This window comes from Parus major, chromosome 2 (assembly GCF_001522545.3).
Source record: "Parus major isolate Abel chromosome 2, Parus_major1.1, whole genome shotgun sequence".
Lineage (NCBI taxonomy): Eukaryota > Metazoa > Chordata > Aves > Passeriformes > Paridae > Parus > Parus major.
In genome coordinates, this window is record NC_031769.1 from 75536744 (window position 1) to 75556408 (window position 19665).

The 19665-nt window shown below is 40.3% G+C and overlaps 2 protein-coding genes across 9 annotated transcripts in view; one reads left to right on the forward strand and one right to left on the reverse strand.

Moving 5' to 3' along the window:
• Positions 1-19665, forward strand: part of CDH18 (cadherin 18) — a 1344136-nt gene that overhangs the window by 993071 nt on the left and 331400 nt on the right. The gene's annotated exons all lie outside the window — the stretch shown is intronic.
• Positions 15887-19665, reverse strand: part of COBL (cordon-bleu WH2 repeat protein) — a 73433-nt gene continuing 69654 nt past the window's right edge. For all 3 annotated transcript variants that reach the window (XM_019009168.2, XM_033512134.1, XM_033512133.1), the window contains one exon: positions 15887-17201. In XM_019009168.2, coding sequence (XP_018864713.1) covers positions 17184-17201 — 18 coding nt within the window. In that variant the 3' untranslated portion in view covers positions 15887-17183. The remainder of the gene's footprint in view (positions 17202-19665) is intronic.

Consider the following 19665-nt stretch of genomic DNA (forward strand, 5'->3'; position numbering starts at 1 on the left):
TGACAAGACCCTGAAATAAAGGCTCTTGCCTTACAAAAGTGGCGTCAGTGTAGATTATTTTCCTCGCTAAACAGTATGTGTCCTCTAGCGACAATAGTCAATATGCCCTGGACAAAAGAGTGACATGACTGTAAGAAGTGATGTGACATCTGAAGGCAGTTTGGAAGGATGAGACAAGAAACACAGACCTATGCAGCTCTTCCCTTGCTGGACCACATCTCCTAAGCTGAAAATTTGTCTTGTGTTGGGTAAATACCTGTTGGGGCTGTGTGATCTCCCCAGAGTCATGAGACTGATAGGTCATCCCATGGTGCTGGGTCAGGCTTGAAAGGGCACAGCAAATCATGGCAATCCTGACAGCCCTGCTCAGCTTGGCCCTGTCAGCAGCATCTGCTGGCTTTCAGACATTTTATAGCCCCCTTGAACAAGCACCTTACAGCTTCTTGGGGTGCATCTAAGCTGCTATGGAGATGGGCACTAGAGAACCTGGCTCTAGTTTCTGCTTCCTCCTCAAGCTCTCTCAAGAAACAGCCTCTTTCTCCACCTTTCTAAACCAGCTAGCTGTGCCTCCAACAATGTATCACTGTAAAGGGGTCCAGCAAGGCAGCTACAGACCCTGGGGCTACATACACAGGCTGAACTCTGTTTCCAGAGCTGCCTCATGGAGCAGTGGGCAGTGGTGCACCACATGGACCAGCTGGTGAGAGAGAGAGCTGCCAGGGCTTTGCTGGGGTGGCCCAAGAGCTTGTGGATAAAACCCATCATGCTCCAAGAAGTCCTTTCCTGTAACCAGCACAGCCATGGAGGCGGGGCATGCTGAATATATGTTAAAAGGCAGTCTTGGAGGTATGAGTTATAAAGCAGTGTAAAGGATACCCAGGGAAAATCCAGGAAAGCTCTGGTCCTACAGTGCTACAGGGAAACAGTGAGTTTGAAGATGTTACAGTTTTCCTTCTCCTGATACAGTTCCTTGTTCAGTGTCAGGAAGGACCCCACCACTTCCTCCACCTCACTTCCTCCACCTAGAAGGAGATCCTACTTTGGTTTAGCTGGTGTCACACACATAATTGAGAAGTATATCAGGAAGAAAATCTCAGACTGTTGGATTCGGTCTCAGAACAAGAGAGCTATGAGCCCTGACTCAGCAGAAGCTGCCTTGACTCTAGAAGGAGAGGATTTGTCCAGAACCATCAAGTAAAATGTTATCTCTATTTGATACAAAAATCACTCTTGCAAATACTCTGCAGAGTAATATTTCCCTACAAATGCACCTCAATTCTATTAATGAAATTGTGAGACATTTTTGCAATATTCAATGCAAGACAGGACCTGTATAGCATGGAGGGTGACAGCACCCAGCCTTTTCCCATCTAAAAATATACCCAGAAATGCTGTACAATCACAGCAAGCCTCACCTTTTTCTATGCAGCAGCATCAAGTTATCAAGCCAAAAAAAAAAAAAAAAAAAGGGAAGGAGTCCTTCTAAGAAGGAAAGTGAGCTCTTTCTGTAAAAGTAAACCAAGTAATTTAATGTCCTTTAATGTCTTCAGCCAAGCTGCATATCACTTGGAGAAGTAGGGAGGAAAAAAAAAAGAAAGTGGCAAAAAAATCAAACCAACTTTCATTGCCATGAGGAGGTCACAGAGTTAATCATGTCCAAAGGCTTGCAGCCTGGTCCAGGGGCTACAAAAGCCAGCAGGAAGCATTCCCTCAGAAAATGATACATCTTTTCCCCTTCTGTCAGGATTTTGCTTCTCTAATCAGATAAACCTACATATTATATTCAGTATCCTTAGAAAAGAAAGATATGAGATGGTGCCTTTTATTCAACTCCTTTAAGGTCTTAAAGAGAACCATAACAAAAAGTCCAGTCTACCCTCCTGACCGCTTCTCTCATCTCATAAAAGATAGGAAAGCTGTTTATGTATTTTCTTTAAACTTTAGCTCAGAAATTCAGGTTCTCTCTCTCTCTCTCTTTTTTCTTCTTCCAGCTCAGACTTTCAGGCATGTCTCTTGCTGTCATACTTGATGTGAGCCTGATGACTTAGAGAAAACCATCCACCTATGCCATGTAGCCAGAGAGCCTGTGGAGTACCACTACCACTAGGAAAGCAACCATGCAGGTGAACCCAAATATGCTCAGCTGTTTGTTTCTACACATTGAACTCCCAGCAGTAGAGAGAAAGAGTTTCTCAAAAATTTTATGACCTTGCCTCTTCAGCAAATAGTAGAGAAATCTCACAATCCACTTTATTAGTCCTCTCGGCAGACATGAACAAGGCTATCAGAAAGCTACCTTACAGGTCAAATAAATTAAGTAAACACTTAAGGACTTCTTTATGCACTTTTAGAGTAATAACAGAAAAAAACTTGTCTTCAACAGAAGCTGCTATTGCAGATACACCAAAGCTTTTAAACTAGGGCTATTGTAATACATGATGATCCTAAAAATTGCCCCACAACAGCAGCTTGTTAAGCAGGCAGGTACTTACCTGTAAGACTGTGCAGGCTACAGAGCCCATTTCTACCACAATAGCTACCAGCAATTCTGCTGTGCAAATACACACTTCAGCTAGGTGACTGCAAGCAGGCTCATATCTCAGCAGAAGGGAGAAAACAACCTTTTGGTCCCTCTAGAGCAGCTGCCTGACATGGGGATGTGCTTTGAACTTGCAGAGGAGAGAGAGGCAGGACTATACCTAAGAGCTCACTGTGGTTGAACATGAGGTCAGTGAAAGTCAATGTTTAGCCCCTTTTTTCAACTCACAAGTTTAACAGCATTTCTCTAACATTTCCAAAGGAAGAACTTTAAACTTCCTAGGAATACAGGTTGACTAAGCTGAAATAAGGGACAGGACTGCAATTGCCCTTCAACTGCTATTAAGACTCCAAACCCTAGAGATGGAAAACTGATGATCTCTGAAGAGGATAAGTGTGGCTTGCAGCAGCAAAGAAAAAATAAATACTTCCAGCTCTATATCCCCATGGGAAATTTTGCTTTAGGAAGTTCACAGGCTAGTGACAATCACATAGACAAGACCCTGCAAAAAGGAGTGACAGCTCATAAACCATCCATAGAGCTGGAGAAAAATTTGATCTGTGTGACTGACAAACTTCTGTTCATGATCTGAGGGCAAAACTTACACTCTTGGGGGAACAGATTTGTGGGACAAAGCGGTCATGATGGAGTTTTAACTCAGTAGTCTGTGGTAGGGTAGGAAAAGGGAGGCCCCAAGACATGAAGAGCAATTACAGTCATTCCTTCACTAACTCTTATCTACTGGGACTGTGCTTAAGTAAAACCAAGTATGAGTAGGTTCTTGTTGTGCACCTTTGACTGCCTTCAGTCAAATGACCCCACAGGACTGTAATTACTCCAGAAACTAGCCCATGTCTAGGACTGTAAAAAGGACACACTTACCCATGTGTAAAAAGGGCTTAAGGCCATCACCAGTGAAGTAATTTGCTGAGGCCCTGCCATATTTCAGTAGGCATACTGTACCAGGCTGCTTTTGAAAGGTGGCTCCCTGACCCTGCCCCCTTTGTGACTTCTTCCCTCCATAAGATTTGCTCATGCATCAGAAAAATCCCTTTAGGTAGCCTGAGCCATCTTGGCAGCTGGAAAGACCTGGGAGGACCTTTCTTCCTCTAGAAGGAAGAAAGCCAAGCTCATTCTGTTGTTTTTTAGGAGGAGCCAGGGTTATCCTGGTAGTTGAGCTGGTTGCTTGCTAGGAGGAGCAAGGGGAGCAAGGAAGGGAGTTTCTGAGGAAAACCTCAGTCTTTGGCTTCAAGTGTGTGGCACAGGACCCAGGGATGAAGTTGGGCTGTGAGTCAGGACCTGAAGAAAAAATAATTATTGATGCTTGAGCAGAATTTGCAGAGGAGAGAGGGGAGCTGTAAACTCTTACCAGTGATACCTGGAAGTGAGAAGGCACAGAGATGTGACACACCATGCTTTTTTAGACATCACTAATGATTCTGCATGAGTCTGGGGATCTGGAGACAGCAGGATTTCAGTTGACATGGGGCTGGGTGCATGGTCTGGCAATTTTCAGATGTCACTAGAGAGCACGAATTATAGCAAGGGTTCCAAGATAATCACACACACATCCGCTTTTTGTGAGGCGAAGAAAAGCCTTTATTGCAGGGTTTTAGAACCCTTTTTATAAGCAGTTGTGATAAAGTCACCCTGATTGGTAGAAGGAACAATACCTCCCTCATCCCATTGGTGGGACAAGAGAGAAAACACTCTCAGAATATCTGTGTCTTGTTTTTGGAAAGTAATTCCATATTTACACAAATAATCCTTGAGTGAGAAAAGGTTTACAAGACTTTTCCCTTGGGAACAGTCAGTCCCTGAGAGCTTGAAACTCTCTCAGGTTCAGAAATCATGTCCACATTCATATGAAGCTTTAGTAGATCTGTCATGCTTATCAGTATCTTTAAGAGCTCCGGGCTTAGATAAGCACTGCAGAGGATGCATATTTAAACAAACATAGGGAGGACTCATATTTTTATTCATCACTTTTCACGTTTCCTTTTTAACCTACTCAGGAGGTAAGACACCTGCTTGTATATATATGTGTGTGTGTGTGTCTGTGTGTTTAAAATCTTTTGCATTCCATCTGGGTTGTGATTAATTTAAGTACAAGGCAGTCGATATAACTCATTGTATATATTCTAGATACATATACATATACATATACATATACATATTGTACATTTCTAGATACATCATGTACAAAGGGTAGTTCAGGAACATGTCTACCAGTCCATCATCTTTAAGCATCTTAGAGAAAAGAGGAGAATCATTAGGAAAAATATGTGTTTTGAATAGTCAGAATTCTTCATTTTTTCTTGTATGGTAATTTTCTTTCTTAAACCTGCTAGTTTATCCTAAAACCTTGGGCTTGAAAAAAAAAAAAATAAAAAAGAAAGGATTTTTTTTTCTTTCAGCAGTAAAAAGGTAATTGAAAAGGGAAACAATCTACTCCTCTCATGAATAAGTCTACGACCACTCTGTGATCAGCGGTTTGTTGACTACTACTACTGACCACAGGTCTGGCTATGCTGGCTGTGAGGAGACTCTGAATTCTGAAAACCTCTGACATCAAACAGTGATGCCATGAGCTCCATCCCAGCTGCCAAAGTCTGCTCTTGCCCCCAGCACCACAGCTGGAAATTGGGCCTGGGAGATGGTGGGAGCAAAATATGTTATGCCAGAGCTCAACACTTCAGTGGGTGCCTGGGACAGCTGTCCTGGTGGGAGAAGTAACCTGTCTGAAGAGCACAATTAGCCCAAACTGGAGGATGAATGAGATTACTTGTGTTAAGTTGTCATGTGGTTGCACTTGCTAGACCACCCCCCACAGCTTAGTTAATTCCCTGTAAAGGTCCTTTGTGATCTCCTCACTTCTTACTGAAAGGTACTGTAAGGGGCATCAGAGAAGAGGCATAGCAGCTTTGAGCATCACAGAAGACTTAATTAGCTGGACAAAATGTACCATGGGTATAACTAGGGGGAAAGCATGACACTTCTGCAAGTGCTACTCATTCAACACTCTACATTTAAGCATGCACTTCTGTAGTTATTTTCTGCCTAAATTGTCATTGCTGAGAGGGGCGCTGGTACTGCCCAGGTTATTGTGGTCAAAGATAACATGAAGCATGTGGGCTTTGGAAATCTTTCTTATAAACTAGCTTTGGAGTTCAATCATCTGTCTATCTGAATTTATAGGTGACTATTTTTTTAGTTATTTAAAGATGCCATGGGAATATAGTGCATTTGCTTGCCAAATTTTTGTCTAATTCTTTCTTGTATTGTGATTGAGGTCCTGCTTCTGCTTGTGCTAAAACTAATAAGAGTTGTAGCATTTAGTTTGATACTTCTGTGCCAATGCATCCATATGAGCACTTGCTGGGACCTGGCAGTAAAGACAATTTAGCACCTTTAATCTAAGCTGTACCTCACAAACATTACCCATACCACCTTTCTGAGGTGGCCACCCATCAAAAAAATATCAGCAGCCAGGGAAGCTAGATGGGCTCAATAATCATATTATTATGATAGTCATATGTTGGGGGGACTACAACTGCTGCCTAAGATCTGGACCTCCCCAGTGCTTAACAAATGCACAACAATTCAGCCTCCTCTTCATCCTCTGGCAGGTTTACTTTGAAGCAGACAGGACAGGGGAGGCCAGCAGAGAGGATATCCTGTATGATCACAGGCCTGGAAACTGGGACATGGAAGAACGGAGTGATTTGCCCAGGGTCATAGAGGAAGTCTGTGAAGGAAGCAAAAATGTAACCCAGGCATACTGGGTCTCAGGATCATCCTCTGCTCCAAACAGGAAATCATGGCCAGAAACTGCATAGAAACCAGGGAGTCTTAGCTACTGGACACATACTGATATTGTGAAACTCTGCTTTTTTTTGGTGGCTGTTCCAGTTTTCCTAAAATTGCTGTAAGTATTTTGGAAGCTGGACTGCTAGCCTTTCAGCAAAACCCATCCAAGCCTGGGAAAGGGCCGACAGAGGAGCTGAGGGCTCATTATGGCAGGTTACTGTACTACAGGGAAAGTGCATTTCACTGTAGTCTGAAACCACAGATTTACAAGTCTCTTGCAAATTCCCAGCAAGCCTTTGCCCTCTATGGGTCCCCCATTTCCTCTGAATCCTGAATCAGTTTTTCGTTCGTCTGATAGAGTCATTATCTTTCTTTCTTTCTTTGACAACATTGGGCACCCTGACCTTGCAAAAATGAGACAAAATACCACACAGGGACCTAATGATTTAAATATGAGACTGCACATTTCATCTTGAAATTCAGAGGATCTTATTAACGTGTGGAGGGAAAACAGAAAGAAGAACAGCCTTTTGTGTTTGGTTGGGAACATGTATTATTTATGATGCAGAATGAATGACTGATTACCTTGAATATTGATATGTGAGGCAAATGAAGAAACGTTACCTCTTTATATGCAATGCTACTGGAAAGTGGTTTCTTCAAGCCTCTGATGTGGGAAAAGCTGGATTATGGCACATTTCATATGTTTAATCTGTAGCTGAAAGGTAAACAGGCAGAGTTGAATTAACAACAAGGACCTACAGTCATTTGTGGGGCAAATTCCATTGTATTTAACAGTATGGTACCAGAGCTGTATCTGCCCGGTATTTGCTGATTAAAACTTCATGTAATGGCAATGTGATTACTGGCAGAGCAGTGACCTTCACCCTTGCAACTCAGCTTCAAGGGCCACAGAGCTCTGCAGCTGAATAATAGGCTCGTGTCTGCAAAAGACTTCAGTCGTAAAAATCAAGGCACTTCCCTGACTTTGTGATTTTCCCATAATGGCCATCAGGATAGCAGATTAATTAATCCATTTTTCATACTGCCAAAACAACCTTTAAATTATTACAGACAAAGAGAGGAACACTGTGAATTTGTACTTAGTGGGAAAAGACTTGGGTCACCAACTTGCAAACTCTATCTATAATGCCGTAAGTAATCATACTGTCAGCAGGTATTTAAAAATAATTTCCATCCCATTCTTTAAATTACTTTTCTTATCACCTAAATGGAGAGGCTGACTCCATTTCTGAGCACAACTAGAAGCTGAGAGAAACAAAGTCCTTCCCCTTCCCCTTCCCCTTCCCCTTCCCCTTCCCCTTCCCCTCCCCTCACTGGCTTTCTGCAGATTTTTGGCACAGTGAGGCACTGGCTGCCATGAGGGCTTTTCTAAACAGAAGGTTACTACTGCAAAGACTTGGCTACACACAAAATTGTAACTACACTAGTATAGTAAAAATGGCTTAATTTCCCTAGGGTAGAAATAGTTATGCCAGTATAAAGAAGCTTATTTGTGCTTAAACTTCTATTTCCATACAAGCAGGTGAATAAGCTGTATTAGTATAAAGCATTATTGTGCCACTACAAGTGTCCCTAGCTAGTGGTTATACTGGTTTCTCTATTTCAGTAACATATATCACACCTTGAATAGACCTAAGTCGAACAGGCCTGAACAAAAACTTTAAAGACACTTTTTTTTTTTTTCACTCTTTTTTTTTTCCCTCTCAGTACTATAAAAACTGTCATAATAAGTAATCTGACTGGATATTTTTTGAGCACTGTCTTGAACTACCTTTCACTACTCACTGGCAAATGTAGGTCAAATATTCAGTAGTCTGATAGCATGAATTACAGTGCTTGCAGGCAATATTACACTTTCATCCTTCTTATTCTCATTATTTTCCTTTTTAAGCAGCAATTAATGCCCTGTGTAGAGATATTGGTGTGGACAGGAGCTGAGTGAGAAGCTGTGCTCACTAGGGCTGCCTGAGCGCTGTGCTGACTCAACATCCCTTCTCCTGGAACTGCTCATTGCCTTTGGGGACACTTTGGGTTTCCCTGCCTGACCCCACAGCACAGCTGGGGGGACAGAGTAGGAGAGGATGGTGTGGACATCTCTACCCACACACCACAGACAGACAAAGGAGTTTCAGAAATCAGGCAAACCAAACCACACGGCAGAACCTGTTTCCTTAGAAAAATGCAACCCTCATCATACTGGATACTGGTCTCATGATTTTGTGGGTCTGACTCATCATTCTTCATCTCTGAAAATTCTGCCTCACACACTGAAAAATAAAATCTCCTCCTAGGCACAGGTCAGGTAGAGCTGGGATGTATTTTTTTTATAAAACCAGCTTTACATCTTCCATATGGTATTTCACTGGCAGATTTCAGTGCTGGACTGGTTTGGTGCTGTGGAGAATAATGTTACCTGCTCTTGGGAAAAACCTCCCTTGGCACACTAAACCCATTTTTTCTAATGCTACCTTTGATTATTGGTGACAATTTACTGTCCTGAGCATATGAGGAAAACAGGGATCTTTTCCATTTTCAGAAACAGTGGAAAACTTTATTTTGGTAAAAGGTAAGAAAAGGGAGCTGGTTGAAATGAGTTTTGAAATATCATTTGCATTGCAACTCTAGACATGTTACATGGGACCTGCATTCTGAGGAAAACAAGAAATCCTCACCTTTTGTTTACAGTTTTGGGAACATGCAGCACATTTTTGCCCTGGGTTGGGAACTATGCTGTCAGTTAGTGCCAGGAAAAACACTCTGGAAATAAGGTACTGCATCTTGCCGTTGATCACATAAGCCTAAGAAGAGCTCTTCTGAATCAAGGCAAAAAAAAGTGGGCGATGAAGGGATGTACAAGTTGTCCCCAACTCCTTTATTTTTGTCTGTGTAATTACTGTACTCACAAAGTTTTGACTTGTTTTAGAATAAGGATCAAAATCTTCAGTCTTTCCACTGTGAAAAGAAGGGTAAGTTGTGAGCCTGTGCTTATTTAAGGCTTTTCCTTGAGGAGGACTCCTCCTCCTGTGCCGGGTCATTTGTTGTGAATTTTATTAGCTGGAAAGAGTCTTCATTGTCTCCCAAGTGCGGTGTGTAACACAAGATCCACTCTTCACAGGTTGTGACCAGTGATTTAGAACATGTAACTGATTTAAAACGATCTGTGTTCCCTCCACCTAATGTTGTCTGCCTGGGCTGCCATCCTGTGTTTACACAGGGGCAAATAGAAAGATCCTTGTTAAGGCACTCAGGCACTGCTGAAGCGGCAGAATCAGGAACCTTCTCTTCTTGGATTTTCCCTTGGGGATAGTGAGCAGTACAGCTGAAGGTGGGCAGGAGGCTGTGATGGACATATTCATTATTTAACTATCAGGGAACTTCTACCACACAGAAAATCTGTTTTCAATTTGGCAGGTGGATTCCAAATCCCTCTTGTATTATGTGTTTGTTGGAGATGTGTCTCATTATAGACACAAATACCTCGGAGCATTTTCTAATATTTCATACCTAATGCATTTGAAAGAACAGATAAAAACACAAAGGCATATTAAGATATCTGGTATAAAAGCCAGGGGAATACCTGTTTTCTCTGCTTCTCTGAAGTTAGAATGATATCAAGAGAGGTTGATTTTGTTATATATGTTATATATGATCCATACTTACTGTATTTAGTATATAGGCCAGGAAGCTGTATGACTTGGAACACAAGACCAAAGAATGGCACAGGAATCCCAGGCTGCTCTTCTGCCTCTGCCACTAACAACTTGGGTGACCTCAGGCAAGTCACACAACTGCTTTGCTCCCATCCTCCTCTTCTGACTTTTCTAGTCAGAAACAAACAGACCTTTCTAGTTTGTCCCTTTGGGGCAGGGACAGTCACTTATGTGGTGCTTGCTGAGTACCAAACACAGCAGGAGTCAGGAACTCAATTAAGGTTTGTATTTACAAATATAAGTAAATAGTAATATAAATAGAAGGCATTCTGCCTGCTCAGCACACTGCTGCTGCAAAGGATTAACCCATTCCAGAAGTCCAATGTCTTCTTGACCGCTTTGATGCCCGGACAAGATGAATAAAACATGCTACTCATTACTTTTAAAAAGCATTTGCATAAAATATATTGCTATATTTTACTACATTTTCCTGTTATGCAAGCCCACCTTTATGTGGTAAGATTTATTGCATGTTAAGAATTATTGACTTATTTCAGCATGGAAATGACTATTAAGATTGACCTGTCAGCAGTTTTTAATTTAATTGCTCTTTGATCCTTCAGCCTTGAACGTATTTGCATTTGCAACTAAGCATCTCTTGGCAACACGTGTAGAATATGGCAGAAGCAGTTGCTGAGATGCAGAGTCCTAAGGAAGTCTGTGAGCTTCTCCATTTCTGGATGTGGACCATATTGAGTTACTGTAGGTTTTCAATCTCACTTTACCCTTACAAGCATGCTTTTGGGTGGCAATAATACTCCTTTTTCCCCTAATATTTTAATCCTACTCTGAGTATAGAATAGGTGGAATCTCAAAGGAACAATTTCCAACCTGAAACCAAAACCAGATATATCTATGTCTGCCCATATTCTGTGTTCTCTGCCCACATTAAGTGCACTTCATCCACAAGGGAAGGGGGACATATATGTTAGGTTGCCCTGTAATATTAAGCAAAGGTCTGGAGGACTGATGATTTCCATGGTGTTTATATGGAAATGTATTACATAGCATCCTCCTCTGTGGAGAAAACCAGCACAACTGCACAACCTATTGCAAGACTGACCATTTGAAAATAGATAGGATGATCAGGACTATAAAGGAGAGTGAGGATGTGGAACTTCCCTCTCCTGGAATGAAAGACCTGCTCTGCTTCCCAGTTTGAACCTGGAAAAATTATCTCTAATGACAGATGCATAGGATAAAACTAGCAAGCTTTAACTTGTATAACTGGGCTTAGAACACTTTGTAAGAACATTGGCCCCAGTAGCAGTAAAGCAGTAATTTTACATAACACAGAATTGTTGCTAAATTATTCATCAACACATAAAAATATAACTCTTTGCAGTTCTGCAGCACTGGCTGCCTGCAAATTGCCTCTGACAGTTCCTTCCATAAGTCGGGAAGTTTGGAGCATTAGCAGTGAGGCTAATGAATGAGGAGGCATGCACTGTGCAGGCAGCCAAACCACTGCTCTGTGGTGCTGCTGGTTGGGAACATGCCAGGTACACCCACCTCCTGAGCTGACTGAAGGACTGAGGGCTGGATTTTATCAGGAAAGGGTCTATACTGGCGAGAATTTTAGTCTGGTCTTGAGCATGTTAACCTACCAGGTAGCTGTATCAGCAGAGATATGTGCAGTTTCAGGATCTTGTTGGTAAAATTCAGATCTATCAGTACTTTTGGTGGACCTGCTGCTTACTGAGGCACCTCCTGCATGTCCTTTGCACTGTTAGATGCTGCTGGGGCAGGGAGGGCTGCAGCTCTTTGAATTACATGTGGCTTATTCCTAGGTTCTATCAGAAGGCAGATGCATCCATTTCACTCTCCCTTCACCCTTATCATTACTTCTGGCTTAAGAAGATGTGATTGCATTGGCTACTGACATCTGGTTGCTGTGTTTGGCACACACACTGGATCATGGATCACTCTCCACCTCAAATGCAGTCCACATGTGGAGCCTTTGCTCATTGCTGCAGCACAGGCATTTGGTTTGCAGTCTCACTGCCAGATCACTTGCTAAATCAAACCACCTTTTGGCTTATCACAAGGCCCAAACCAGTGACACAACCCATCAGTGGTGCCACCCAAATCAGTACCCTCAAGCTGTGACCCACTGACCCGTGCCAAGCACTACTAGCGACAGTTGCCATTGCTTCTGACAGAAACCCCTCTGTTGAATGGAACAAGACAAAGGAAGCCCACGCCTATTTGCACTGTGTTTGCTTTGTTCCTGTTACAGTAAACACAGGTCCTGATGTAGAAGACAATGATGTTCCACAGTCTTGTTCTTTCAATAAGGTTTCCTTTTCCAGCTCCTGACTTGCAAACTGGACAGTGGTGTTTGTGTATGAATAAATGTTCTCTTTCAGTCTGGTGTTCATCTGCAACACCACTATGCTTTGTTCAGGGGAAAACCTTATAGGGCTTCAAGCACAATAATGACCTCGGAAAAGAGACATGGCATGTACATGTTTTTATCACTTCACAGACAAAAAAAGGGAAGAAGAAATAAAACCCAGAGGAAAAGAAATTGGCTGAAGATAGTATTAGATGGAGCTGGATTTGACATTACTTCCAGCAGTGACGGTGTATAGCTGCTGTGACTGCACCAAAACTTAGTCCCTGACTTTCTGGAAGTTCCTATTTTACAGGACAAAAAAAAAGCTACTGTTAAATATAGAAAAGGATCCCGTGGTAAAGATGCTTTTTTAACTATTCCTGACCTTCTGAAATGACGGAGACTGTGCGCGCGTGCTCCTGTACATATGGAATGAGTGATGGGAGGGAACAGACTATGGAAGTGAGCTTGTTCCTAAACTCCTTAAGTGTGAAAACCACAATATTCCTGTTAACTAGTTCTATTTTCTCTCTCTTTTTGAAGTCTCCAATATTGCAATAAATCAGAAACTGTTTAAACAAGAACAAAAAGTTGGTAGACAGAGGATAGTGGGGCTTTGGTATCTGGTGCAGCATCATGTAACCTGCTCGTATTTAAGCAAATTATATTTATTTAACAAATAATTATATTTGGTAACAATAACAAAAAAAACCAAAACATTTTTGCTCTTAGAAGTGGTCATCCATCTGACCATATTTTGATGAACAACCCTGACAATGCAACTGCAGGGAAGCTTTCTCCAGCCAAAGGAAGCCATCCACTATGAATCAAACTCAATGCCATACTCAGCAACAAAAAAAAACCCCAAAAACCCCAAAACAAACAAAAAAAACCCAAAAAACCCACAAAAAGCAAAGCAGATCAAAACAGTGATGCACAAAATCTGGGTGAACATTACTGAAAATCAGGAATTTGTTTCACTTTATGCTTAAAAAAGAACTTTATCATTGCAAAGGTCATTTTCTGCAAGTGGGGAAACACACCATTATGTCAGCTAAAGCTATATAGTAGGGGCATGGAGTATTTTGTTGTGTGTGCTGAGCAGTAACAAATGGAGTAACAATGGGAATAGTCTAATAAATCTTAACAGAAGACTCACAGGCAAAGCACCTTGGTACACATAATGCATATGTAATCCAACAGGGGATTAGAGATGAGAAGCAATACACACAAATAAATACTTTACATATGTAAAAGTTGCTAATTAATGGTTGCAGAAGGCAACTATTTTTCATATTGTACCAACAAAGAACCGATTTATAAGCACTTCATTCAGACAAACTGATCCAAACCAAGATTTGTGCAAATTCTTGGATTCAAATTAAACCTTGTGTTAATGTTAAGCAGCACTTAACAATAGAACTGCTTCTTTCTTTTCCGAAGATGTTAGAGGGAAAACTATCTCAGAGTGTCATTTCCCATTGTTTCATAAATGCATCTCCTCTTTCTTTCTCCTACATGCTGAAGAAGTACCAATTTTTGGCTGTGGCAAATGTAGCATAAATAGTGCAAGTCACTTGTATGAGTTGGATAAGTTGAACCCTGCCATGTTTGAAACTCTTTAGATTGATGTGCATGTCAAGGAGTCTTTTGGTTCAATACTTTGCATGACTAATGTTAACAGGCTGTCTTTACCAAAAAAAAAATAAAAATTCTACAATGAACTCCTCTAAGCTCATGCAGACAACCAGTATTGTTTAAAATTAAATATCTAATCAGAGAGATCTAATGCTGACTTAATGGTTGAGTAATACTCTAAACTCAAGTTTAAGAAAAAAACAACCAACAAAAAACACATAAAAAAAGGGGAGGAAAGAAACAGAGATTTTTATTTGAGACATGAGATTAGATTTGTTTAAGCTCTGAATATTAAATTATACTTGTACAATAAATAAACATATCAAATCCAAATTCTCCATTCAGTTTCTTTGGTGATACCATTTTTTCACTTAATTTCAATTGCTTACTAAAAAAGAAAATTTAAAGGGCTGGATGGATCACGCATATATCTGAGTCTTTCCTCTGGTTGACCTGAGGCAAGAGCACGTGGGGACAATCTAGGTGGAGAGACACTATGGAACAGGGGAGTGTTCTTCTTGCAGTCCTTCAAAAAAGAAAGGAAGTTGCAGACTCTGCCATGACAGGACACGTCAGAGCATAACTTGGGCAACATATACATCTCTAGACACAGGCTGTGTCTGCACTAGCAAACAGTGTGGGACAGTAAGAGCAGCCATATAGATGAAAATACTTGCTACTGAGAAAGCCATGTCTTTACCAGACACTTTGCAGCCTTTTTCTTTTAATTCAGGATGAACTAATCATTATTACTACTAAAAGCATGAACAGAAAGTTACTATATGGAAGGGTCTTACCCGTAACTAGACTTCATTATAAATGGGTTTACAGTAAAATCTGCATTCACCTGGGGTTAAATAGAGCTGCTACCAAGAGATTAACAGCACCTGGATGACAGCTTACGAGCAGATGTAACTCCCATTGACATGAGAAGGGGATGAATATCCAGCCTAGGCTACTGTGGGTAGCTGAACTCCCCCTCCATTTTCAGTTTGAGTTGTGACTGAGCCATCAGGGTTTTTGTAATTTTGTTTTGCTGTAAAATGAAGGTGACATCTTATCTTGTAGCTGTTTTTATAGCTTTTATTCAGAAGTTTGTCTATGAATAAAACTTGGAAACAGGTCTACACAGTGGCAGCACCCAGAACCAGAACCTTTGCCTTGTGAAACCCAGAGAACGTTACTGTCAAAAAATCCAGTTTTGAATCTCTTACACTGAAAATAAAGTATACATATAACTTAGCACTATAACACTAAAAGCGTGTTAGAAAGAAGGGCTGTGCACCCAGGGCCTTCAAGCAACACTAAGAACAAGAAGAAGGAGAGGTGCACTGAAATTTGCCTTGCAGCAGCCAGCCAAGGAAGGAGTACTTGCTGCTGTGGGAAATATCTACCGAATCAAACTTATGACTGACTGAATCCTTTCCTGTCATAGCATTTTAAATGTTAGTGCTTCTGATCTCCAGCACACCTAGAGGATTTTAAAGGCAAAAGAAGGAAAATCACAATCAAGAGAGGTGATCTTATTTATCCTAGGGTGCAGCAGACCACCTTAGTTCTGAATGTAAAAGCTTCCTAATAAGGAAATGGAACATTACCAGTACTCTATCATTGCTGAAATGTATATAAGTCACATATTGATCCTAGCTGGTGATGTCTACTGCACTTCTAAACTGTTAGTTGTGAGCACTTTCCTGGCTCGAGATATCTTACATTTGACTAGAGATACTGAGCACAGAATACAGGTTTACTAAAGTCCATTGCTAGTTCCAATTCCTTTCAGCAAATGGAAAATATTTGACCAAAAAAAGAGCCTTTAAAATCAAGTCAGGTTTTGATTTTGTTTTTATTCGTGGCACTAATAGACATCAATATTTTACAATATATAATATATAGTCACATTAAATGCAGATGGCTAAATATGCTTGTGCTTTCAACAGTCCATAACTATACATTTTAAATTCCAGCTTAAAGAAAAAATTTGATACCACTGTAGTCTCTGATTATAAAAATGTAAATGTACAAACTTCCTCTTTTTTAGTTTCATTACAATATAGGAAATATGAAAAAGCATTTTCATTTGTCCTTTTTAAGTTAATCAATTTAATGAAATATTTTCAAAATATGTACAACAAGAACAACTACCAAAGTAGTTAACATTTGAAAAAGATGCTGCTATAAATACTTGTGAGACAACATACAACAGCCATACAAATTAGAAACCAAGGGCCAATTTATGCATGACCTAAACAATAGACCACAAAAGTCACGGTTACTGACAGATACAAACCAGCTCCGCTTCATTTTACGGTGCAGAATGAATTCTACATCTTGGACCTCTGTGCTCTGAATCTTATTCATAATCTTCACAGTTTGTTGCAAATAGAGATCCTTTAAGGTGGCTCAATATTCAAACAAGTGCCATGTTTGTTACCAGGGTTCAGCATATCTCTGCACATTAGCATTCTATACATCATATCCCATAAGTAACTTTTCAATAGACACTGTCTCACATTCACTGATTTCCTGCTTTCTCAGAGCTCCAGCAGAGATACAAAGTTATTTTGATTTTAAAAAACAATGACCCCAGCACATGAAAATTTAGGTATCATAACTTGTTTCTTATGATTGTTTTTTATAGATCTTTACTCTCATTTTCAGCCTAATTGCTTACCCTTCTTGAAATCAAAATCCTTAGCCCTTCTTGAAATAAAAAAAAGCAAGTAAATACTTTGAAATAGTTACATATTTTTAACAGCTGGAAATGAGTATTATTTTTCAGATAGCTAGCAAAGTTTTTAGTTTTGCCCATAAACACAATTACCACAGGACTGCACAGTGTTTATAGTCTTATTAACCTGCCAACAAGAATAGTTTATTGGCAACCTTAAATATTCAGAGGCAAAACACAATTCCTTGGCACAGAAGCTTTACAGCCGAGCAACAATTTTCTCCTTAGAACCATTATGCAGGAACACACAGAAAATTAACTACAACTTATTTTGGCTTGTAGTCAAGAGAATAAACTAAACTTCTTGATGTTTTTTGCCACTTCAGACTTTGAACGATGATTATGGGTGCATACGGGGTTAGATTTTCCAGTTACCTATTATTTTTACATGATTCAAACAAGAAGAGGGACCTGTAACAAAGAAAAGCACATGATCATTCAAGATATTTTTAAACCTCCAACTGCTGACATTGTTAACCAAACATTCTCCCATGGGGCTGTTTTCAAGCTTAGTCTCTTCATCTGCTCCTTGAGACTACTTAAGCTTATCTGCTTTTTACCTAGCTTTATCACTTGTTCTAATGAATAGTGCTATCCTTCCCTAAAAAACCCACACCTCATGCACCCTTAGATATCATGTTTGCAATTGTGTTATTTCTGGAGGATAGGTGATGCATTTTTCTGAGAAATTCCTTCATTTTGTAGAATGAACAGAAGCCCAGGCTGCAAGTATGTAACATCTGTCAGTTGAAGTATGTTCTATATTGGTTAGCTGTCACTGGCCATAAAAATCAATTGATGGGTACTTTGCTTCCTGATTAAAGGAAACTCCCAGTGGCTTTGGTTCAGGAAAACACTTAAACAACAAATGCTTATCTTCCTTCCCAGTCCTTGGGTCATCTAAGCATATGCTTAATTTTAAATACATATGTTTAGGTGCTCTTCCAAATTCAAAGTTACCGAGCTTTGATTCTATCAGAGAAATACACATTAAGGTCACCACAAAAACTGAACAGGAATAATGCATTTGATCAAGTCTAAATTTTCCATTTTGACCCTTATCCTTAAGGAAAAAAATAGGTCATGGTATAAATTATTAGCAAGGTGAAGAGTTCAAATTATGTTTTATCTTCCAATTCAGAGTAACAGCATGCAAATGTCTGCCTCTCACAGTGCATGGGAACTAGAATCACTTTATAGGCTCATTTGACTACCTGTATATCAAGCTTGGCTAACCTTGTCATTGGGCCTCCTGCCCCATTTCCAGCACACCAAAGCCTACATCAACTGTAGCTTTGAGTCTGTAATAACTTTCATTGCACCCACAGACACTCATGATGAGAAACTGTATTTGTTCATTCACAATTATAATTCTCTGCTTATGTGAGAAAAATAGTCCACTGCTTGACTGAAAAGGTATGGAACTAGGCCATGCTTCCTAGAAGACACTCAACATGCCATAATTTTGATCAATGCATTACTTGTTGACAACCATCTCCAAATTATCCCAGAGAACACAGGGACTCATTTCAATTGGTGCAGTAATTATCTTACCTGGCTCCTTTGATTGCCAACAGAATGTTACACTGCACGTATCAAGAGCTGACCTAATGCTGATTCCAAACATCACCATGAATGCTTGTGGGAACTGTGATGGAGCCAAATTAATTTTTAAAATCTCATTGAACAAACAGAAAAGGCTGCTTTGGTAAAACTGCAATCTTTATTGGAAAATATTGGAATCTGCAGAATCTTCCTTGCACACCCCATTAAAAAGTGGTCTAAAGCAATCACTTTACCAAGAGCCTGTTCTTCAGAGCCATAACTTGCTTTCCTCACTGTGTGCAGACACATTCTCCTGCAATATTTCTACCAAATCCCTGGGTACAAATCTACCTAAAATGGCATATAAGCTAAAGCAACTTTTATTGCTTCCCTTTGTTAAGATTTTTAATCCTGCATGGACTTGTGCTGGAACTATACCTGTAGCTAGACATCTAATGGGTTATCTGCGTATGTAGTTATGGTTTTGTTTCCACAAATAATCATGGTAAATCCCAAGGCAAGTTGCATAAACACAAAAATACACAGGCATTGATATAGTGAATTTCAGACATCTAGCTATGTTATTTTGCATTTTATGAGATGGCAAACAGGAAGTTAAAAACTGCACATATAGATCTTAACTATATGATACTTTTTCAGGAAAACACTAGTTCACTTTTAAAACCAGAATATTGACCTGAGTTTTGTCCACCAGAATCAGCCAAAATTTGGTCTCAGATGAGCTTCGTAGATCTCAAGGAGAACTGATTCTCCTTTGCATGTGCAGCAGACCCCATGGCTGGGACAGACTCCTTGCTAGTAAGATGTTAATTTCTCGTAAGTAACCACCAAAGGCACCGGGGACCCATCATGGCTGGTGCCTTTACTTGATGCCACCTCCTTGACTTTCTGTTATACTTTGTTATTTGTACTGTTGAACACCTGTCAGGTTCCTTGACAGACCATTTCAAAAACTGAAGAAAAGGGTTACTTCCTTGCACATTGTCAGGACTTTTCCATGTTGAGAAATTCCCTTTCTTTTGGGAAGGATCTGTAGTGTAACCACTTTCTGGCAGGCCTCTGAACTGCCCTGCATTGGGGATGAACCATTTGACTGAGCAGGATCAACTGGGTTTGGCACCTGCAAGAATTTTCCTTCAGGAGTCTGTGGACAGCAACAGTGTGCAATAGAACAGAAGCCATTTCTCAAAACAAAGAGTGATTTATTTACCAAAAAAGGCACAGTACTCCAACAAATGGATTAAGGAAGCATGAGGAGAGCTATGCATATACCATCTTACCTATACTTGGCATTTCCTTCAAGCATCTA